The 25,239-nt window shown below is 40.2% G+C and overlaps 1 protein-coding gene across 5 annotated transcripts in view; it reads left to right on the forward strand.

Moving 5' to 3' along the window:
- Nucleotides 1-25,239, forward strand: part of ITGA8 (integrin subunit alpha 8) — a 189,226-nt gene that overhangs the window by 51,629 nt on the left and 112,358 nt on the right. For all 5 annotated transcript variants that reach the window (XM_032622802.1, XM_032622803.1, XM_032622804.1 and 2 more), the window contains exons 12-13: nucleotides 5,434-5,639; nucleotides 8,250-8,441. In XM_032622802.1, the coding sequence (XP_032478693.1) occupies nucleotides 5,434-5,639; nucleotides 8,250-8,441 (398 nt within the window). The remainder of the gene's footprint in view (nucleotides 1-5,433; nucleotides 5,640-8,249; nucleotides 8,442-25,239) is intronic.

Genomic DNA, 25,239 nt, shown 5'->3' on the forward strand with positions numbered 1-25,239 from the left:
TCAGTTTCTGACAAGATTTCTATCAGGGACCCTAAGGCTAGAATGGGATTTGCAGCAAACACAAATCTCTATCTCAAATCAAGTTTTCCTGGATATAAACCTCAGTTGGTTGGCAGTTTCAAATGCAGAAATCTTGATTCTCCATTGAAACAATTGAAGAACTTAACATGCTATTAAGCAATTACATTTTATCTTTATCATGAATGATTAGCAGACAGTGTTTTTATTTCTCTCAAAGTACCTTTATGTGTAATAAGTCTAATAGCACAGGACAATATGTACTACAATCCAATGAAACTACCTAAAATTCACCAATGAGGAAACTGAGACACAAAAGTTAGGTGAATTGCCCAAGAGTACACGCTAAGTAGGGGAAGGTCTTGATTAGTTCACAGAACTTTTGCTGACTTACCTTATAAATTTTTTGTTCACTTATATACAGAGAACTCTTTACTAAGCTCTATAAAATACCTAGTAGGGGGCTTCCCTGGTGGCGCAGTGGTTGAGAGTCCGCCTGCCGATGCAGGGGACGTGGGTTCGTGCCCAGGTCTGGGAGGATCCCGCGTGCCGCGGAGCGGCTGGGCCCGTGAGCCATGGCCGCTGGGCCTGCGCGTCCGGAGCTTGTGCTCCGCAGTGGAGAGGCCACAACAGTGAGAGGCCCGCGTACCGCAAAAAAAAAAAAAAAAAAATACCTAGTAGGAAAGCATATATATAATTTCAGTCTTCAAGGGTTTAAAATCTGTAAGAATTAAGAGTTTTTAATCTAGTAAGTGAGTACAATGACGGACATGCCTCTCACTTACTTTTAAAAATTGGGAAACAGAGAAATTAGTATACTTGTCACCGAAGAAACCCAATAATAACCTGTGAAATAGTTTTAAAATTAAAAACTGTGTATATTTAAGGTGGACACGTTTTGATATACATATACATAGTGAGATGATGACTGCATTCAATCTAATTAACATCTCCATCTATGTGATTCATCTGTATCATCCAACTGGGTGGTCCATCCATCACACAGTTACTGTGTGTGGGGGCGGTATCTGTATAGTAAGAGCACCTAAGATCTATGCTTTTAGCAAATTTCCAGTATACAATATAGTATTATTAACTATAGCCACTATGCTGTACACTGGACCCCTAGAACTTATACATCCTACGTAGCTGCAACTTTGTACTTTTTGACTAATATCTCCCCATTTCCCCAATCTCTCCACCCGTGGTAAGCACCACTCTACTTGTGTGAATTTCACTTTATAGATTCCACATATATATGCACATATAGACCTATCTATATTCATATTCATGTAAAAACATACAGATATTGTCTATAACATGTATACAGATATACATATACATACACATATAGAATACACATGGATTTCAATGACCTTAAATAAGGGTTGGGGTAGAAGATTAGCATATACATGTGTTTAAGTTTTTACTCTGTTTTGTTCGTTGATAAGAATCTGTTTATTAAGTGTGCATTTTATTAATTTCCATTATTCTTATAAACAAGCTCATACTTCCACTTTATAAAAATATAAAACCATAATTTCAGTTATTTTCACCCAAAGAACTTTAAGATTGTCTTTGATGATGCTAAAAACAACTGACTGATAAAAAAATTCAGTTATGAATGGTTTTTAGCATCATGGCATATAAGAAAAATCAGTTTGTTTGATTATATTCAAAGTAGCCATACTAGGCTGCTGCATTTGACCAAGTCATTAGTTTAACTCATAAATAATTTTAGAGAGTCTATACCTCCAATTTTTAAAAAATTCACAAAGCCCTTTCTAGCTTTCCCAGCATTTATCAGTGATTAAGGAATTATAAGTGAGCATTAATCAGCAGAGTTTCATAATAGAATTGAGATTTAATTCCTTTTCTTTACCCAATTTCTAATTTTCCAATAGTTTGTTTTTTTTTTTTTTTTTTAATAGCCTGAATCTTTCAAGTCTTGGACCTGAGTGGATGTTGTACAGTGACTCAGAATAGGATTGAGAGCATCAGTCATCTAGTTGATCATTCATGGTTCAGAAGTTAGGACTCACATTTTGTGGAACTGAACCGGACTTCCCTCTCTCCATCCGAGAGAGAACTAAGTACTATTGTACGTGAGACTACCTAGTGAAGTTTCTTTCACAGTGTATGTCATCCTCTCTATCCACTGTGCAACTAAAGCGAAGTCCCTACAAATGCTCCAAAACCCACCATCAGGGAAAAAAAAAAAGACAGTGTCATTAAGTAATGTGACCAAATAAATAAACTGGTGGGGATTTCCCCAATATTTTTTTATTTTAAAAAATCTCCAGGTGTTACGAGTGGACTGCAAAAGTTTAGACCAAACAGTTAACGTGCATGCTGGTTGGTGGTTGATCTTGTCAAGCCTGTGACTATTTTGTAAAACATAAACAAGCTGGTGAAATTAACTTCAGTTATCTTAAGATAGCCAGAACTACAAAATCTTTCACTGTAAACTCTGTTAGGAATTTCTGGACAAATTTAACAGCAAAGGGAGATAAGTATTTTCCTCTTGAACCTAAACAAGCAAATCTGTTTTTATATTTTCTTATGGCTTTTTGAAACAAAATATTCATACTAGTTCAGAAATTCAAAGAATTACAGTTTAATCCATTGGATTGTTTTAGCCTCTGCAGGGCCAAAAGGAACTAAATTGAGAGAGAGTCTTAGCAGTTAGTTAACTTGAGAGCATTTTAGAGAAAATTTATTTGAAAGGAAGCAGCTTTGAGTAACTGTGTTTTGGTGCTAGATTTACTCCAAGTGGGTTCTCTCATAGAAGAGAAATCATTATGATTCAATTAAGTAGAAAAATCTAGAAAATTAAAACATAAAGAAATTGCAAATTAAACTGATTTCTGTAACATAAATGATAAGCTGTATTTGTTCTCACCGATCATAAAACAATTATATTGATTAGATATCAATTCTAGTATACAGCCTCCTAAGCTGCATTCTGCACATCAGTCACAGGCATTAGCATGCACTATGGACTATTGTGAAAAAAGAAGAAACAGAGAAGTTTATATGTTAAATCAACATATTGAACACCATTTGGCTGTAGAAAACTTGAATTCAGATTCTTCATGATGAATATTCTCACTGATGGGTTCCCTCATCCCCCCTCTCTGTTTATCACTATATTTATGCTTTGATCTTCAGGGAAATATTTATAATGTTTTATCTCAAAGAACATGTGAAAGAATGAGAACCTGCACCTTGCATTGTATAATTAGAGTGGACATAATACTTTTTTAGACATAAAAAAGAGACACAAATAAAACCTGGTGAATGCTACACAGAGATGTAAAGAAAACTGTGCTCAAATATTGGACATTTCAGATAAGATGAAATTTAGTGTGTATATCCTACTTTTATAAAATGCCTTTACATAATAACTTAGATCTCATCCAAACTACCAACATGACACAAACAGAAAAGATGGTTTTTAGTGAAAACCTCATCATAAATATTGATTCATCATTATTCTTTCTTGAGATTACATGTATATGTATAAAATATGATATACTTTATATATATTATATATTCTTAGAATGGCACCCAGTCTGTTACACAACTACTTTTTCGGAAGCTCAGTAAAGAACGTCCTTACTAATAAATATTTTTAAAACTTTAAACTTGAATTGGGTATATTCTAAAAAAGGATACGACAAGTAAATTTTGAAATAGCCTAATAGCATGCATGGCCTACCGCAACGGTCTTTCAATGAGTTTTTGGCCCTGTGGGATCGTAATCAGAAATACATTTAACATTGCAACCCACTACGCACACACAACTGAAACAAAAGGTTTCATGGAACAGTATTCACTCTTAGTATGTGTAATGCATTGACTCATATTTTCTGTTGTATTCTATTTCATTTTTTATAATTGCTTGTCAAGACCCATTAAATTGATTTCACAATCCACTAATGAGTTGCAAATCAAGATTTAAAAACACCAGCCTAGACAATAATATATATTGTGACTCTTAAGTGGTACTGCTAACATAAAATATTATTGACACTAAATGCAAAATATTGCACAAGGCACATTGAATCAATTGACTCCAAGACAGTTATTGTCTCTCAGCTTTATGAGAACACAATTATAAATTAAGAACAAATGTCTTTCTCCTTTTTTGGCATTTAGAGCATTTTAGAAGCCTTACACTTAAATATCTAGGGAAATCTATTTCTACGAAAATAAATCAACCTTGTCATAATAGTCCAAGAATCCAAAGATCCCATGGATGTGCTAATCTTTCACAAGCATAGGTCTTTGCATTTCTAGAACTCCAAAATGACCCTGCTCAATCTCTGCACTAGAGAACCAGTCGTTTTAGATGTCTTTGAACTACAAGGCAGCAACGCACACAATTAGGTGTTTAACAAATGTCTCTTCATACTGACAATAATAATAACAGAAAGAGAGGCAACCAGGTTCCGCCAGGGCAAAGCCTGGGGCCTGGAGCAGCCCCAATCCCTGCCTTACTCTTGGCCTAGATAGAGCACAGAAGCACGGCAAGTAAATGCATTTGGAACATTTTTTTTAAGATTTTTTTGATGTGGACCATTTTTAAAGTCTTTACTGAATTTGTTACAATATTGCTTCTGTTTTATCTTTTGGTTTTTTGGCCACGAGGCATGTGGGATCTTAGCTCTCTGACCAAGGATCGAACCCTCACCCCCTGCATTGGAAGGCAAAATCTTAACCACTGGACCACCAGGGATGTCCCCATTTGGAACATTTTTAAGAAAACGTTTTACCTAAGTGTGTAGCAATCCAATTGCTATCTCTTTCTTGAAATTTTTTCACCCTGAAAAATTATCTACTGGTTGTCTGCTATAATACCTACATCTACAAAGAAAAACTATAAATTCGCATTTGGGAGGAAAATTTTGTTTTCTAGCTTTCTAGCCAGTGTGAGAACCTTCTCTGGCCTCTGTTTTATTTGAATGGAGGTAACAAGAGAAAAGAGGAGGACAGACTTTATTTTAACCCTTATTACTGCAAGAAAACTTCATAATATAAATGTAGAGTTAACTAAATTGTAGACAAATTCTCATCCATGTTTAGAAAAACCTATTTTGGTCTTTCTGATACGTTTTACTTGTACATTTTCTGGAAATGCACCAAAGAGCTGAAAAGGGTGAAATAGCTGTGGTTTTCTTAAAGTAGTAATTTTTAGCATAGCTAAAAAGTTCAGTGTGATAATTTAACAACTCTTATTTTCTTACAGCATTCTATTCCGTAGACATAACAAAGCAATGAAAGAAATATGACAGTTGTAAGATATCCCTTGGAAAAGGAAATATACCAGTGGAAATGTACTAATATAGTTGATTAGAAATCTACCCAACAGCATCTCATGTCTGTGCTGACCTCTTTCTTCGTTCCCTGCAGAATGGATGACATATTGATCGGGGCACCTCTCTTTATGGAACGTGAATTTGAGAGCAACCCCAGAGAAGTAGGGCAAGTTTACCTGTACTTGCAAGTGAGCGTGCTGGTCTTCAGAAATCCGCAGATCCTCGCAGGCACTGACGTTTTCGGGAGATTCGGTAGTGCTCTGGCACACTTAGGAGACCTGAACCAAGATGGATACAATGGTAATTTACACCAATGCATGGAAATTACTTGTGTGCCACAGTTTCATGTTACTGTTGCATGACGGAAACAAGAGACTTCACAGTGGTGTGTGTGGTATAGTTCTTCTGATTGGTCTTTAATAAACTATCCAAAATCAAGGCAATTTAAACTTTAGCTTTGGCTAATATAGATGCCACATGGAAATTTTCTCATGTTGATTTAGGGTGTCATATGACAGCTCTAAACAAACAGCAATTATTTTTAAACTTGACGTATAGATTTATGACCTGAAGAGAGCTAGAGAACGTACTATATGTACAGAGTCAAAACAAATAAATACATGTTGATATATTAGCAAGTGTATTGCCTTCTGAGTAACTCATATGGCTTACATACAGGTTATGCTGAATTGTAATTGATCTCTCAACTTCAGCTTAAAGGCACCTTCAATGTTCGTTGTTAAGCAGTGTTAAATTCTTAGTTTAGGTTTGTGGTTCTTTAAGTTAGGAATTTATGAATGCCTTCTAAGTACCCTCTCCTCAGAAAAACATGCCAGCTCACACAAAATTTTGCATACATTTTCAGGACCTTTAAGTTAAGAACCAAGGTAGACTGGGTTTCTTGAAGTTCCAGGGAGTAACAGGAATTTGCTCCAACAAAATAGCCTAGAGAGTATTCCCATCAAATCAAAGTATTCATTAATAACTTCAGCAACTGGTCACGTACTTTTACGATTTCCTTGAAAAAACACGTCTCAGCAGTGTATAGTTAGTAACTTTTAAAGTACTATAAGACATAAATGCATACTAAAGGCTCATGGTTCCAGGGAAACATTTTTAAAAAGAGACAAGTTCATCTTTAACTGATTTGTTGCTTTCAAAAACTGCCCTATTCCTGAGCACCAAATGAAATAAATAATGCTAAATTATCTGTGTAGTCATCTTTTTCATCATCTCTTCTATTTGTCTTTTCTCTCAAACCCTTAATGATACTTTTAAGAGCTAAGAGAAACATTTCTAACAACCTAAGAGGGGTTCTGCCTCTCTGAGCCTTGGTGTCCTTAAAATGATGCCAAAATGAGATGTAACCAGGGGACAGATATAAATTCACTGACTCGGAGGATGTGAAGAAAGTACCCCTTTCCACCTACCATATGACAATATCTTTATTTTCCACAACGATCTGAGTTTTTTGATAGTTTATCCTTACCTGTTAAGTGAAAGTGGATTTATGATCCTTGTTATATAGTGAAAATCAGTTTACAATTCATTCAGTCTCATCAGACTTAGGAACAACTACAAATGGATGAATGACAAAACGAGGACACATACCATCGTCCGCAGCTCGGGCTGTTATGTTACTGTGCTATTGGTGCTCTTTTTCATGTAGACCTAAGTAGTTAGGTGTACTGTTTAGAACAATCCTGATGAACACAATATATGGAAGGTAGTTTTCATTCATTGCTATGTTTAACAGGGAGACAGGCGATAGGGTTCTCTCTCGGTTTCCCAAAGTCCTCAACGACTATGAAACGGGTCTTGCCTACATCATGGGATGATATAATCATTCAAGGATATAATATTTGTGAAAGAGGTTGTTTATTTCTTTTTTGTGGTACGCGGGCCTCTCACTGCTGTGGCCTCTCCCATTGCTGGAGCACAGGCTCCAGACGCGCAGGCTCAGCAGCCATGGCTCACGGGCCCAGCCGCTCCGCGGCCTGTGGGATCTTCCCGGACCGGGGCACAAACCCGTATCCCCCGCATCGGCAGGCGGACTCTCAACCACTGCGCCACCAGGGAAGCCCTGTTTATTTCTTTTAACAAGAAACTCTTAAGTACTCTGCAAAGGTGCCTCATCCGGTCCAGCCAGCCCATTAATCTGACCCAGCTCTTCCCTATTACTCACTACGCTCCCACGTAGATCCCCTTCTGGCTGCTCTTCAGGTGGGCCAAGCTCCTTGCATCCTTGGGCCTTTGCACAGTCATTCTTTCTGCCTGGAATGCTCTTCCTTCTGATTCCACATGGTCAGTTCCATCCTGTCCCCAGATTTCAGTTTCAAGATCAGCCTTAGAGACACCTTTTCTGACCACTTCATCTAAAATAACAATCCGAGGGAGAGTGGGAGGGAGGGAGACGCAAGAGGGAAGACATATGGGAACATATGTATATGTATAGCTGATTCACTTTGTTGTACAGCAGAAACTAACACACCATTGTAAAGCAATTATACCCCAATAAAGATGTTTATTAAAAAAAAAAATAACAATCCGATCACTCTCCATCACATCAATATTTTTAAGATTCTCTGCATAGCATTTGTCACTTTCTGTCTTTTCTTGATTATTTCTTTATTCAACTTGTCTCTTCCCTGCACCAGAATACAAACTTTTGAAAAGCAGTGTCTGGTTCGCCGTTGAAGCCACCGTGCCCAACACATATTTATAGGCACTCAATAAATATTTTTTGGATGGATGAAAAACAACAAATAGTTTCCTCTTGTTGCAGTACTACAGAGTTTCATGGAAAACTTAAGAAGCCCTTTGGGCTGTTTGGTACTGCTCTTCGATTGTACTTATTTCTCTTTCTAAAATACTCTTCTTTATTTAAAAATTGTGTGTCTCTGTTTGTAGACATTGCCATCGGTGCGCCCTTTGCAGGCAAGGACCAAAGAGGCAAAGTGCTCATTTACAACGGTAACAAGAATGGCTTAAACGCCAAGGCTTCCCAAATTCTGCAAGGAGTGTGGGCCTCACAGGCTGTCCCTTCTGGATTCGGCTTTACTTTAAGAGGAGATTCTGACATAGACAAGAATGATTACCCAGGTAAGTCCTTCTTTCTTTTCCTACAACAGAGTCTGCTTCCTAGAAAGAGCTATTCTCTGGACGATGCATCGTGTTTAAGCAGTTCTCTTGTACAGGTTAAGGCCAAGCTTGCCCATCACACGGGTTCTTTGGGTACCATTCCAAAGCAACTTTCATGAGACTCTGAAGACAGACAAAACAAACACTCCTTTTCCTGTCAAGAGAGGAAGTTAAAAAAGCAAGATGGCTTTTTAAAAACTGCATTGGACATAAAACTTAGCAACTTTGCAACAAAAGTTTGTTATTTGAAACTCCTCAGTAATCTGGTCTCCATTGACAAGGACAGCCTGCATCAGATAACTTTTCAGAGCAATCAATTTTAACCCCATAATTCCCTGTTGAGTTCACAGCTCCTATGAATTGACTTATGCACCTCAGCATTTCTGTCATAAGCTCATGGTTTTGGAACATAAATAGTTTCCAGCCACGTCTGGGGGTTTTCCGAAGATAGAATGACTATTAAAGCAAAGCATAAAGAACTGGTTTGTGATACAGATCATTAGCAATTTTTGAATGCTTAATTCACAGTGAGGATTCAGTGGAGATCCATACAGCCCAGTGAGATAATTCATGTTTTATGTACGCTGTATGAAAATACAGATTTGTCTTAAAGGATTGTTTCAGTAATCGGGGTTGTTAACAGACAACATTAGACTTCTTGGTTTTGTGGTTCAATTTTCCCTTTTATGTTGGTTATTTTAAGATGGTTTCAAGAAATAGTTAGAAATCATTAATAGTTCACTGACAGCTTCAACCCTTTATCGAGACCTTGTCTCTTTGCATCAGCCCTCCCCTAACTGAGTATTTTCCATATGTAGAGCATTTGCTGGTTTGGGTCATCACTCCAATAAGCTGACTGCCTAAGTATACATCACTGATTTCAATCCTTTGACTTTCTCTTCCCCTCGGGGATTAGGCGAAAAGGATACTGCAACATATTCTTATAAATTTGCCAGGAATTTTCAATGGCACTAACATAGACGTTGTAGTGGGCTCAAAGCGGATTTAGAATTATATTGTATATGAATGGGTCCTCCTTGTGGCAACTGCAAGAGCATCTAGTGAAATTCATTTTCTTGGGTTATATTATACTTGCCTAATCAATGATTGGTTAGGTTTTCTTTTGGGGAGGGGAGTCTCATACATAATATATTCACTTTTAAATAATCCAAAAATTAGATCCCCTATGTGATTTCTTCCCAGACTATGTCAGGATGATTAATGAAATTCAATTCCTGGGTCACAATTTCAAAGAAACAGTTATTTTATTTTACTTTTTAAATTTATTGTTTTAATTTTTGGCTGTGTTGGGTCTTCGTCGCTGCACGGGCTTTCTCTAGTTGAGGCTAGCGGGGGCTACTCTTTGTTGTGGTGCACGGGCTTCTCACTGCGGTGGCTTCTCTTGTTGCAGAGCACAGGTTCTAGGCACGTGGGCTTCAGTAGTTGTGGCACGTGGGCTTCAGTAGTTGTGGCACGTGGGCTCAGTAGTTATGGCTCATAGGCTGTAGAGCGCAGGCTTAGTAGTTGTGGCGCACGGGCTTAGTTGCTCCGCGGCATGTGGGATCTTCCCGGACCAGGGATCGAACCCGTGTCCCCTGCATTGGCAGATGGATTCCCAACCACTGTGCCACCAGGGAAGTCCTGAGAAACAGTTATTTTAGAAAGTTATTGCTATTCCTTATGCCCTTCATAGTCTTCCCTTAGTACCAGGGAACTGACAGAGAATGGCCATGCCTTCCACAAGGTGAGGGAAATATAGGATGTATCAATCACATAGTCAAATCTAGTGATTTCCTTTGAAGTCTTCTAAATAAGGGCCAGGAAGGAGAGAAACGTGAAACAACTTTTCTCCCCTCCAGGGAGGAGGGTAAAGGAGTGAGACAGAGAACAGAGGAAGTAAGTACAGTGTCAGTAGTTGGTCATCTCCTAACTACATCTTTTTCAGCCCTTCTTAACGATCAGAAAACAGTCATTCGAGGCCATTCACTAGCCAACAACTTTATCCACTGAGGCTGATTCACTTTACAGTAATGAATGACGTTAATGCAGTGTATCCACCTGTGTGAAGAGTAAATGCTCTTTACTAAGACAGGACCGTTATGACACTGAGTTGATTTCTTAACCTCAAGACAGCCTTGAGGCTTTCAGAGTTCATCAGTGCATCTTAGACAGTAGACCTGAGTTCTGGTCCCAGTTCTGCCTCTCAGATATAGGTGTCTTGTGCTTCATGATCGTGCAACATTTCCCCTCATCCTCATTTTCTTGCAAAAAGAGCGCCATTCAAAGAAGCCTTTTTATCTTGATACCAAGTCCCAGGGACTTAATGCGAGGAAAACTGCCTTATGGGCAGGTGACTAGATCCTACTAGCTAGTGTAGCAGATTTGAAATTTGCAGGCATAATTCAGGAATTAGACGTGGAACTTTCCTCATTTTTCTATAAGCGAATCCCATTTAGCTCTCAAGCCTCCATTTCTCCTACGGTGGAAAACCTCAATCTTGCAGTCACTTCTATATTCAGATTTAATGTCACTTGGGTAAGTATTCATTTGGATTCAAGACTCCCTCTTTCCTCCCTCTGCAGCAACTCTCCCAAGGAATGGAGTAGCAGAGGGGGTGCCTTTTGTCCAGGGACGGAGAAAGGGGTGCTGGACCAAGCACGTCATCTGTACTTGTTGGCCTCTGGCTGAAGGATAGCTCAGTCTCTCATGGTCTCTGACATGTTGCTCAAGCTTCGGTGATTAATCCAATGGTCTGCGTAATGGCCACTGCTCAAAAGTTCCACATGTCCTGGGTCCTCCCTGTTCTATTTTGGCCTCTTCTGGTTCACTCTCAGCAAATGCTTCTGTGCCACGACGGGGACTCGCAGGTTGGGGTCTTCAGGTCTCTGAGATTGCCTTTATGCTTATCCTAGATTATTCCTTTAGCCATTGCTAATTTTCCACCTAGGCATCTGTTACTCCAGCACCTAAGAGGGTTGCAGTCTTCTTGGGTTTTTCTTAAGAAGTAGCAAAAGCCCTCTTTTCCCCCAAAGGTTATTGGGCGGCGTGCTTTCTAGACTCCATAGTTCATTTTGTAAACTCTGAGTTCTCCTCCTCTGTGGTCTCTCTTATGATTTTCCAAACCAGCTCTTTCTGGAACTTAAAAAGAAATACAATTTTCTTTCCCTCTGGGGTCCTGCTCCTTCAAATCAAAAGAAATCTGTCTTCAGACTATGGTCCCGTCCATGAGTTTCAAAATCCATTCAACAAATTGAATGCCTTCTTCTAGGAAGTATCTAGTCATCCCTGTTAAGCAATGGTTCTCAATCTTGGCTACACATCAGAATCATTTAGGGGAACTTTTAAAAGTGCTTATGCGCAGGTCACCCTCCAGACCAGTTAATTCAAACTCTCTGGGGGGTAAAACTCAGACCACAGTAATGTGTTTAAGTGACCTGGGTCGTTCCAGTGTACAACCAAGCAGGGAACTAATGATCTCGAGCAAGGTTTCCCCCACTTTAATGAACATCTCGATCACCTGGTCATCTTGTTCAAATGCAGATCATGGCTCTGTAGGTCAGGTGGGTGGGAAAGACCCCTCATTTCCAGCAGTTCCCTGGTGACACCATCCCTGCTGGTCTTCACACCACATCCTGAGTAGAAAGCTCCGAGACAGTGTGCATACCAGTTGCCCATTGTGCCTATTAATAAAGGCTGAATGCATGGCACCCCCTCAGATATTCTGATTTCCCAGGTTTGGAATGGGGTTCAGGGATTTGTATTTTTACCCAGGACCCTACTTTGAGAAACACTGCCCTAGAGTCCTTTTGCCTGGCTCCCGTGCTCACAGCAGACAGATGCGCGAAGTTCTGTTTTGGCAAGAACCTATAGGCTGAGCTCTGGCACTTCATTTATTCTTCGCCCGGCCGTCAAACCAACCTGAAGCTCTTTTCTCCAGACCGCCTCTGTGTGATGATGCTAGGGCATACCACCTGCTCTTGCCGCATCTGGCGACGTTAAGGAAGCCCCATTGAAACTGTTCAGTTTTTCTTGCGCTGCCCTACATTTCCTGGAAGTTATCTTTGCATCGAAAACAATGCCTCACTTACTTTTCATTTAAAATATATTATCACATCTGTTAGGAATTGACCCACTTAACCTGGCTTAAGCCATAAAAGGAGCTACTTACATGAAGGCTACAGAAGTAACTCAAGGGAACCTGAGGACAGGGATTCCGCCAGACCTTGGAAGGGACTGACCGGGATCTAAGACTGTCAGGACTTCCTTTTTCTGGTCTCTCTCTCTACGCATCTGCTTTTCTCTAGCAGCAGACTGTATTCCTCTGAGCACACGGTGCTGTTTCAGCGCCAGCACTTGCACGTTTCAGTTGTACTCGCTCACAAAGAGACGGTGTATAATTTATCTCAGTCCTAAGTCCCGGGGAAGGAAAGCTCATAGGCTCCGATGCAAAGGGTGAGTGACGTTTTCCAAAGAAAGTAGGAGTTGACTTGTGGACTGTGCAGGTATCCCAAGAGATACCCATTATGACTCCCCTATCAAACAAAACAAAATGGCCCTAGGAAATAAGCATTGTAGCAAGAAGTGAAGAAAGTACTTTAAAAGAAAACGTTTTATTTTTAAATGAAGGAATAAAAATGGTTTTTAAACTGCTCATCAGAAATTTTATATTTGTCCCTTTAGTTTCAAGGTCTAAAAGAAAAATAAGAAATTCCTTCCTTCATTTAAAAAATATGTAGTAGTATTTACTATGTGCCAGACACTGTGCTGTGACAAGGCAGACACAGTCACTGCCTTCCCAGAGTTAATATTCTAGGTGAGAAAGACAGACAGAGAATTATAACAAAGTATGAGCATTGTAATGTTTGTCTTTAAACGCAAGACTTCTTTTGGAATATAATAATGTAACGCTTGAAAAAATTCAAGCACGTTGCTGAACACTATGTTTGTAAATTTTAAAAGTATATCATGAAGAAAATATTATTGGACTTCAGAAATTTTGTAACTATTTGGCCCTAATTAAATGAATTAGCTGAGGAAAATACACAGTCTCTGTAAGCTCCATGTACAGGCACCTGCACAGCCCCTGACATATTTCCAGAACCGGAGCTAATTTCGTGACCCGGGCTGCGGCCAATGATGTACAGGTTGTGTCCCACCAGGGGCAGGTAGGGGGCAGGTTCGCTTACCAGGTGGTTCCCTTCCCTTGGGATGAGCAGATGCACCTTTAAATTCACACACAGGCATGGTGTGGGCTCTCAGTGGCCCTGTTCCAGGTCCTCCATTCTAAATAGAACAGAAACAAAATTTCAAACCTTGTCACTTTATCTACCTGGTCACCTGCAGAATTCAGGAGAAAACAAACACAAAAGCCAGTAACAGATTTGAAATTCTGAACTGAAATGCGTCAAACCACTTGGAGTTGTTATGGAGTGGAACACACTTGAAAAAGTGTGTGTATCCAAAGTGATGGCTTTTGATGGGGTTGTTTTTCCCATTCCTGAGGTGAACAGTTTTCCCTCATTTTAGGTGCTTCCTCTGGTCCACACTGCCTGCCACTGACCCATTTCTGGGCAAGGCTGCTGTGAAACCTACCTATGATAATGGCGGAGCACACACATTGCCCCATTCGTTAGAGAGCAGCATGTACTCTTTACATGTTCTTGACACAAGCCCGCTGCCTTTCATGGGGAGAAAGACTAAGGTTGACCCTGATGTTTGATATATGTATTAATTGTGAATTACAGCTGTTTCATTCCCCCAGACTGACTAGAAATCAGATCACTTGGTACCTTGAAAATAATCAAAAGCACAGACATGCAAAGGTGGTTTGATGGACGTTTACCCTTTGTCACATGATCTGTTCTGCAAGTTACAGATGCTCTGTATTTGGGCAGGACCAGACGCTTAGTCTTCTTGTCTTAGCAAAAGAAAAGAATGCTGGCAAAATCAGGCATGAGGCCAATTATATTGCGACATTACTGCAATTACAGCGTACTCCTGAGCATTAAGAGTCCAAAGCATGCCAGCCACTGCATAGAAGATAAATGTAGTTCATATTCCTTGCAATATTATTTCTGAATCTCTCTCCTATGTCCATATGTACACTCACACTTATATGTATGTGTGTGTGTGTGTATGTGTGTGGACACACACAGCAGGAGAGTATATAGGGTAAATCTGGATGACGCTCTACTTCTTTTTGGGAAACATCAAACCAATATCAATCTAACCATATTAAAGTTGGCAGAGTGGCTGTGAAGGGGAAAGGAAATCAGACTGCCCGGGTTCAGATTCCCATCTGTCACTGATAAGCTGTATGGCAGTGGACAAGTTAATTGATTTCTCTGAGCTTCCAATTCCTTATCTGCTATTATGGGGCAAATAATAATCACTGGACTGTGTGTACTAGCACTTTCTAGGTTGGGAGAGGATTTTTACAAAATGTTGTAAAATGGCTTAGAATAGGAAAGAAAACCTGTTTGACTAACATAAACAGAATCAAAGCTACTTTACTCCCCAGACATGCTGGGCCACGTAAGATGTTGAAAAGCTGCATTCTAGGATTCTGGAGATGGATGGCGCAGGTTTGAAACTTGACTCCACTGCTTTCTAGCTGTGTAAGAGTAAGACAGTTCCTTAACCTTTCTGAACTGCAATTTCCTTATTGGTAAATTCAAATAATAATATGCTGGTATAAAGATGAAATGAGATTGTTTATATAATATGAAATGAGGTGAGGTGTTTAATATGAGATTGTATAGAGCACAGTTTAATAAATGGTAGCTCTTCAATCAAGTCTTAAAACAAGACTATATTTTGGAGGTATTCTTTTTCTTAGTTGATATTACACTAGTTGATATTATTTTCTTTTGCTTATTCAATGTCCATGGTCCCCAATCTTAATTTACACTACTACCTTTGCTTCCCCTGCCCCTGACAAATAGGAATATGAGAATAAGAACATAACTACTGGGACTCTGCCAGGTTGAGAACCACTCATCAGATTCCTGTTTCTGGACCCTCACTAGAAGCTTCTGCTCATATGATGAGGTTGCTGCCCTGCTATGATGTAATTCCACCACTCAGCCCATCCTACTTCTGCCCCTAAGTGGGAGATGAGGCGTAAGGGACTTCTCCCGTATCTCACTACTGTGATCTACTGGGTACCAAAGGTGGAGAATATTCTCTTCCCTCAGCCCCGTAGGCATTTAAGGATATTTCATTTCATATCAACTGGGGCCAAACTAGGGTGATGACGATGGCAGCTAAGAGGAAGGAACTGAGGAAATCATGTAACTAGGAAATAGGCAATGCTTGGTAATGACTGGCTCTAATGGAACGTGGAGGAGGTAGGAGTGGGGAGCAGTGATGGTGAAGATGACTCTGGAAGTTTGGTCCCAGGTACCCGAGAAAAGTAGAGTTTAATGGACCAACACGGGGAGTTTCAGCTCTAGAGACACAGAGGTTCTACCGTAGAAATATTTGGAGTAATTTTCCTAACATCTAGCTTAACCACTCAGTAATTTTTTAGACTTTTTCCAATAAGTATTGTCGTCACACACATACATAAATAGCAGTCATAAGTACTTTCATTTCTGGCACCCAAATCCTCTTTTTCTAAAAGAAAAAAATACAGATGTGTTCAGGTTTCTGTGTTGGTGCTTTCTGGAAAACTAGGGTTGACCAGAGGAGTACCTCGCATACATTATTTGAGTGATAGCATTTCAGAGAAGAAACAGCTGTGATAAGGAAGAATCTCTAAAATGCAATGATCCAGTCTAATCCCATTAAAGTTGATTGTATAACAAGGCCATCTGTTAAATGCATAGCCCAGACATTGCAGGGTGGAAGGGGGTAAGTGCAGGTTTTGTCGAGGAATAGAAATCTTAACAGGCAATAAAAACTGGAGGAAAACATGGGCTGAATGCCAAGACTACAATTGTCTTGCTATGGCCCCTAACAGGCAATGATTATATCACGAAGCCATCTCAGACAATTATACCAAATGACATAAAGTGACCTATCATGTTTTAATGAACGCGCTGTGTGTGTGTGTATAAGCAAACGACCAAGCAAGAGAGAACCTACAAGCAAGAGAGACCTACACGCAAGAAGAAATCAAAGGGTGGCTTTAACCAAAGGGAATAATGCATTTTAATCAAACCCTGAGCTCCTTGAAACTGATTTGAAGTTTATTGAACTAAGTTCAAATCTTAGAGTCAAAGTTTATTTTTACTTCTCAGAGTGCTACTCAAGGTTTTATGAAAAGCAAAACATTGTTCTTCTTGAGCGAGATTTTCATAATTTCATTATAAACACATTAGACATTAGAATATTACATTTCTTGTAAAAATACCTTATGAAATTAGACTAAATTGAATTAATTAAATCAACTGAAAGAGTTCTTGGACTTGAATCCAGCAATGTTGTAAAGTAGAAGTAAAAATGAATGGATAGATCAAAGACTTGAGTTCTAGAACCAAAACTTTAGTAACTCAGCCTCCCTGGGCCTTGCTTTCCTCACCTGAAAGTGATGTGGATGTACGGAATGCTTCTCCAAGGGGCTTTTAAAACTCTAAACTCTGATTCTATAATCCAAGATCTAGACTTACTGCCTCCCAGATTTCTCTGTAATATTGGGTAGATTATTAAGGCTCCATCTTTGAAAAACAAAAAAACAGGATTTAATAAAACCATACAAGATTTCTCCTTAACTTTTTCTTGAAAATAATTTTTAACTGACAAGAGAAGTTGAAAAGTTAGTACAGAGTCCTGTAAACCCTTCACCCAGTCTCTCTTAATATTAACATCTTGTACAGCCATAGTGAATTGGCTATTGGCTAATCTATAGACTTATTAGAAATTCGAATAGAATTTCCCCATTTGTTCCACAAGTGCTCTTTTCCTAGTCCAGAATCCCACCCAGGATCCCACACTGCATTTGGCTGTCATATCTCCTCAGTCTCCTCCAATCTGCGACCACTTGATCCTTCTGTGCTGTCACCACTTTGGCCCTTTTGAAGAATATGGTGAGACACTTTGAAGAATGTCTCTGAATTTAGGTTTGCCTGATGTTTGTTCACGATTAGATTGAGGTTATGTATTTTTGGCAAAAGTACCACACAAATGCTATGCCCTTCCCAGCGTATCACAGCAGAAGATCATGTCTGTCGTCCTTTTACACTCTGATCACTTGCTTGCGGTGATGTCTATGAGCCGGGTTTCCCACTGTAAAGTTACTACTTTCCCCTTTGCATAATAATTATCTTTGGAGAGATACCACGACACTATGTAAATATCCTATTTCTCATCATACTTTTGCCCACTAATCTTAGTACCCATTGGTGATTCTCGCCTACAACCATTATTACTGTGTCATTGTGATTTTCTATTTCCATCATTCCTTCTACACTTATTAATTTCAGTTCTAAAATAAGAAAAAGATGTCTCTTCTACCTGTTTATTTATTTATCCTATTTTTTATATCTTTGTGGACTTGTGTATGTTTTATGGGCTATAATCCATTACTGTATTTATTTATCTTGGTTGCTTAAATTGTCCTAGATTTGGCCATTGGGAATCCCTGCCATTTGGTTCCTGTGTTTTTTCACCATTCCCTATTCTTTTATGAGCATATTCCTTGCTTTCTGACACCGCAAGATACTGCAAGCTCATTTTGTATTTGCCCTGCCCCAGCCCTGGAATCAACCATTCTTCAAAGAGCTCTAGTTCCTCTTATTGAAGGACTGTATTTAGAAACCAAGATCTGGATACTAGGTGCCCTCATGGCTGCTAGGTTGTCAAGATTAAGACTCGTAAAGCACTGAATTCTATAGATTGCCATATTCCCACACACTATATTACATTTCAAACCATGTTTATTACTTGAAATCAACAAATTAATTTTTATTTTTCAACCTATATTTTGTAACTTAGCATTTTCGCATTTTACTTGTCAACAACAGGTATTTGGGCAACATTAATATTATTCAGCTAATGTTGAGAACAACTACCAATTTTCTCCATTTTTTAAAGATGATAATAGCAGAATATTTACTGGTTATATGATATTCAAGAAGACAGTGCTTTGGAAATACAATTTATTACCTTACTCAACAGATACTTATCGGGTGCCTTTCATGTGCCTGGTGCTCTTCTAGGTTTTGACTGAATTAGACAAAGATCCTGCTCTCATGTGCCCGAGTTTAAATTCTAGCTGTGATATTGGCTGACTGTGTAACCCTGACAAGTAACTGAACTTCCTCAAGCTCTAGTCGTCATTGGTAAAAATGGATATAACACTGCCTGTTAATAGTTCCCCCTTTAAAGGGGTGTTGCGCTACCACGTGAAAAAGAGAACTAATGAGAACCTACTGTATAGCACAGGGAACTCTACTCAATGCTCTTTGGTGACCTAAATTGGGAAGGAAACCCAAAAAATTGGGGATATATGTGTTCGTATAGCTGATTCACTTTGCTGTACAGCAGAAACGAACACAACGTTGTAAAGCAACTATACTCCAGTAAAAATCAGATAAATAAATAATAAAAAGGTGTTGTGGACGTTAAGTTAGAAATATATATATAAGGCAGTTAGCACTGTGAATAGCACCTAGTGGCAATCATTAGATATTAGTTATAAATGACACATTTATACTATTTTGACATAATCCGTGCCCTTAAGAAACAACGCAATCACGGAGACAAAGTATCTAACAATTAACTAATACAAGATAGCATGTGAGAAGAGTTTTAAGAAGGTTAAAATACTATAATGAACGAGTTTAAAAGAGAAAGTACTCCCGGCTAAAGTGTTCAAAGCTTCATGGGGGAAGTATTGGTTAAGTAGAGTCTTAAGATATAGGCGTGATTGTTAAGTGGTGATATGGAGAAGGCATTCCAGGAGAGGAACAGAGCACGAGCGAGAACTTAAAAATAAGAAAAGGCAATTTGGGAAGTGATCTGGTCCAAAGTGGGGGGAGCATAAATGGAGAGAGTCAACAAAAGTAAGATTTGGGCCAGATAATAAAGGGCCTTGAATAGCATATCAAATAATTGGTACTTTATTAGGAAACTAACAGAAAAAGATAATATGTCTTACATTGAAAAATGACACTTTAAGTACTTCAGTCTTTAGCAATGGCTAGAATGAGTTGTAATAGAAAAGAAACTTGAGGTCAAAAGCCATTAAAGTGTCCTAGGTAAGAATAATGCACTGAACCAGGTGGCTGTAGCAGTGATACCACTGCAGCCTGAAGAGCCTCAGGGCCACCTTCAACTGCTGTTTGAGGGATGAGAACCGTTGGGTAAGCATCCAGCCTCCCATCTTTCAGGCAGACAGTTTGGGGGCCATTGTACACACTTCTCAAGAGATCCCATCTAACTCTTACATGTTAGATTAAGGATAAGAAGTTTTAACTTTACCCTCACTTTTTCCTTCCTAAGTACTCTCTCTCTTTAGGTAGATCTGAGTTTCTGACCTATATCATTTTCCTTCTCTCTAAAGAACTATTTTTAACATTTCTTGCAAGGCAGGCCTGTTGTCAATAAGTTCCTAAATTTTTGTTTGAGAAAGTGTTTCTTTCTCCTTCGATTTTGAAGGATAATTTTATAGGGTAAAGAATTCTAGGTTGGTGGGGTTTTTTTCTCTCAACACTTTAAATATTTCACTCTACTCTCTTCTTGCTTGCATGGTTTCTGGGGAGAAGTCACATGTAATTTTTATCTTTGCTCCTCTATAGATAAGATGCTTTCTTGCTCTGGCTTCTTTCAGGAGTTTTTTTCTTTATGTTTGATTTTTTTTGTAGTTTGAAAGTGATATGCCAGTGTGTAGTTTTGGGGGGGCATTTATCTTTCTTGATGTTCTCTGAGCTTCCTAGATCTGTGTTTGGTGACTGACATGAATTTGGGGAAATTCTCAGTCACTACTGTTTCAAATATTTCTTCTGTTTCTTTCTTTCTTCCTCTTCTGGTATTCCCATTACACATACGTGATACCTTTTGTAGTTGTTCCACAATTCTTCAATATTCCATTCCTTTTTTTTTCAGTCTTTTTGTCTCTTTGCTTGCCCAGTTTTAGAGGTTTCTATTGAGATATCCTCAAGCTCAGAGATTCTTTCCTCAGTCTTATCCAGTTTACTAGTAAACTATCAAAGACAGTTCTTCATTTCTGTTACAATATTGTTTATCTCTATCATTTCTTTTTTGGTTCTTTCTTAGAATTTCCTTCTCTCCTCTTACACTAACCTCCCTTTCTTACATGCTTCTATTCTTAAATACTTTATCCAGTAGAGGCCTTAGCACATTAATTAGAGTTGTTTTAAATTCCCGGCCTGATAATTCCAATGTTCCTGCCACATCTTAATCCGGTCCTGATGCCTGCTCTGTCTCTTCCAACTATGTACATTGCTTTTTAGTATGTTTTGTCATATTTTTTTTTTTTTTGATAGCTGGGCATGATACACTGGGTAAAAGGAACTGCTGCAAATAGGTCTTTAGCTAATATGGCAGTAGATGTTGGTGCGGAATTGGGAGGGGAGGAGTGTTTTATGGGGTGTGATTAGGTCTCAGTCTTTTAGCGAGCCTATGTTTCTGGACTCTGACCACACGCGCTTCTTTGTTGAGATGGGATGGCTAGAGCGGTTGAGGCACACGTGCTTCTTTGTTGAGATGGGATGGCTAGAGCGGTTGAGGTTGGGTATTTCCCTTCCCCCAGGTTAGACTCTTTTTCCTACCCCAGCAGGACAGGCTCTGGATGACCAGCTTCTCCTGAGGGTAGACCTTGTAAAGATGAATGAGTGCTCTGGTGTGTTTCAAGTTGATTTCTTCTCCCCTCCCCTTGCCAGAAGCACTAGAAATTGTTCTTTGTTGTTCCCTGGGAGAACCTGGTAGAGATCCAGGAGAAAAAACTAAGGACAGTGGACCCCTACCCACACCCCTCATGACTGGATCCCTGGAGGAGTTTAACTTTCAGAGTTGGCCACACTGAGCCTCCTGCAATTCACCAGTAGAGTCCGGGTTTTCCTGCCCCACTCTGGTTCCCCTGGAGGTTGCTGCTCTGAGAAGCTGTGAGTCTCTGCAGGTGCCTGTCCGTCTCTCCAGCGTGGAGGCAGCAGATTGCCCTGGGATCTCACCGCTCGTGTGGATCTTAGAAGAGTGGTTGATTTTTCAGTGTGTTCAGCTCTCTACTTGCTCGGAATGGCGACTTCCAAGCTTTTTACATGCTAGGTCAGAAACCATAAGTCTGACAGTTTAAATCCAAACTAACTACCTTCCAAACATTCAATTGTAGAAGCTGGCTTCTTTCTGAAACCCAAGGCACCAGTAAATATGACAGGATATTATTTATCCTTGATCTTAGTTGTAAGTGTATAGTTAATAAAAACTCTCTGGCTGGCCATGGCTCCTTTTATGGGTGGGTGGGCGCTGGTGAGTGGGAGTTAGTTCCCCTGTACTTAGAACCTCTCCTTTACTTCCGAGCTCCCGGGGCGTGTTCTTCATATAAGTCATTTTTAACTGATGAATATACGATTAAAAGTTGAGTGTAATTTCCTTGAAGCATCCCTTCTGTCTTTGCACACCCTGGACATCTTCCCGGGAGTTCGCTTCCCACTTAGGAGCCCAGTTCAAATGTCACTTCCTCAGGAAGCCTTTCCTGACTGTTGTCCTTCCTCTAAAAACACTTCTCTCAGATTGAAATGACACATTTTTTTGTGGTTATTTGATAAATGCATCTTTCACCCCTCGAGACTGGACACTATTAGTTGAGGGCAAGCAATGGATTTAATTTTGCTCATTATGGAACTCTAGTGTCCCAAGCAGTGGCTGGCACTGGAGGTGGCTAGTAAACGCTTGTTGAATGAATGAATGAGAATAAATGAATAAACCAATTTCCTCACAGCCACACACCTTGGCATATGAACTCTTTCCCTCCTTTCTTTACCTGGCCACTATCTTCGAACTCTACTTAAGTCCAACAAATTATCTTATTCTTGTGTAGAATAATAGACCTGGACAGAAAGAGAAAGACAAATACCAGATGATATCACTTATATGTGGAATCTAAAATACGACACAAATGAACTTGTCTACGAAACAGAAACAGAACCACAGACATAGAGAACAGACTTGTGGCTTCCAAGTGGGTGGGGAGTGGGGAAGTGATGGAGTGGGAGTTTGGGATTAGCAGATGCAAACTAGTATATAGAGGATGGATAAACAACAAGGTCCTACTGTAGAGCACAGGGGACTATATTCAATATCCTGTGATAAACTGTAATGGAAAAGAATATGAGAAAGAATGTGTGTGTGTGTATATATATATATATATATTATATATAATTGAATCACTTTGTACAGTAGAAATTAATACAACATTGTAAATCAACTATATGTCAATGAAATACATTTTTAAAAAAGAATAGACATGTAAGTTGCGGCGATGATGCTCTTTTAAATAAACCTGGACTTCCTCTCCTGGGATCACGGGAGGCTCCACTCAAGGTGGTGCACTCATTCTTGACAAGCAGAACCCCTGACCTTCGTTCTGTATTCACTGGGCATTTAAATGCCAAACTGCTAGACTAAGAGAACCAGTAGCCAGCTTGATAGAAACAGCTCCAAACTGGGAGTCAGGGGGCCCATATTCTCATTTCTTCACCCATCATTTTCAGCTCTGTAATCCTGGATATACCACTTACGTCTCTGAACCTTAGCTTCCCACTGCTCAGGACTGTTACAAAGGCGATTTGCAAACTGTGAAGCACTCTAAGCAGTCGATATGTTATTTCTTAGCCTCACCCACTAGATGGAGGTGAGAGGGACCCGAAAGAAACTCAAATGATGAGATCCAGACGCTCTAATGCTTTGCACCAGACCTAGCCCTGTGCCTTAAGGCGATGACTCGGGGAACATGCCTAGAGCTTCCTAAGAGTCGAGGGGGAGAGCTTTTCAGAATAACTAACCCAGCAGCAAAATCCTCTTTAGTACTTCTTAGTAGCAAACGCTGTTCACGTGACGCCCTTCTTTCTATGTATGGCCATCACCTTGTATTTTCTTGCTGGCGTTTTCCTGGGATGATATTGGTCATAGCCAGTTCCCTAAAAACTACCAGCCCTAATAGAAATTCATGAGAGCGTGAGGGTACGACAGAAAGCATGGGGTCTTGCCAGCCTTCAGGCTAAGTTGTGATGCAGGTGAAGCTCATTTGGGGGGATGCTCAGCCCCTCTCATCTCCGGCTTCCTTTTCTTTCTGTCGCTGACAGCTCCTCTACACCAGCTGCAGAAGCTTATACTATTTCCTCTTCTCAAACGTGCAGCAGAGAAGGATCTAATATACTTATTCCCATCAGGTATACGTGGTGCGGGGGAAGTAGGTCGCACCCAGGGACTCTGAGTCGGTGGGTGCTGGCCTGCATCTTGAACAAGCCCTCGTGGAGTGCTGACTGATAGGCTATCAGTGCTTGAAGGGCAGGGAATGTGTTGGTTTGCTCACTGTTGAATCCTTGGCAGCTGGGACAGGACCTGGCTCGTGATGGGTGTTCAATCCCCAGTTGCTGAATGAGGGTCCCCAGGATAGGGAACCACTGCCCACACCTTCCTTTCTTCCTCTGCTCCCTCCCTTGCAACTCTATAAATTTGTATCTTACTGTATCAGTTTTCTAGGGCTGCCGTAACAAAGTACCACACACTGGGTGGCCCTAACAACAGAAATGTATTTCCTCACATTTCTGGAGGCTACCAGTTCGAGTTCAAGATGTGGGCAGGTTTGGTTTCTTCCGAGGCCTCTGTCCTCGGCTTGTAGATGGCCACCTTCTTTCTGTGTCTGCACATGGTCTTCCTTATGTGTGTGTCTGTGTCCACATTTCCTCTCACAGGACACAAGCCAGATGAAATTAGGTCCCACCCTTATGATCTCATTTACCTTACCTCTTTTAAGACCATTTCTCTAAATAGAGTCACATTCCGAGGTACCAGAGATTAAGACTTCAACATCAAATTTTGGGGGATGGGGGGATACAATTCAGTCCACATCACTTAGCAAACTTTTAAAGTCCCTCAGGTTTTAATCATAGGGTTTTCCCTATCAGGATGGATGTGGGAGTAGTGTCTTGTGAGATACTGAAACTGAGCAGGACCCTGTGGGGCTCCTGGGCACAGAAGCCTTTCTGTGTCCCTGTTTCCTGTTTGTAGGGAATAGACTTCAGCCTCCATGACCCTCCCTGAGTTCCAAAGGGCAGGTTCAAACAGTTGTTGATCAGTGAAGGGAGGGGATGCAGAGACAAGGGAGGAGAAGCCAAGAAACAATGGTGCAGCCTTGGGGCAGGGTCCTGCTTCCGCCTCAAGGGATACACATGACAATATCTTTGAGCTCTTCCACAGAACTAAAACCCCCAACAAATGGAAGATGTTCCAGAGAGAAGGTCACAGTTTGATAACCTTGAGAATCACAGAAGCTCACCAGAAGACCACCTGAGGCCAGATTAAAGGAATTCGGGCCCTGATCCTTATCAGCAACCCCACCCTTGAACCACTGCCATAAAACTCCTCACCAAATCCCCCTGGACTGGGACACACAGTTTTGAGGGGCACTAGCCCACTGTGTCCCCCTTTGCCTGTCAAAGCAATAAAGCTCTTCTTTTCTACTTCACCCAAAACTCTGTCTCCGAGATTTGATTCAGCACTGGTATACAGAGGCCGACTTTTCGGCCTCAATACCAGACTCTTTTGGAGACGGTGAAATCATTCCCAGTAGTCAGCC

This window comes from Phocoena sinus, chromosome 2 (assembly GCF_008692025.1).
Source record: "Phocoena sinus isolate mPhoSin1 chromosome 2, mPhoSin1.pri, whole genome shotgun sequence".
NCBI classification, from domain to species: domain Eukaryota; kingdom Metazoa; phylum Chordata; class Mammalia; order Artiodactyla; family Phocoenidae; genus Phocoena; species Phocoena sinus.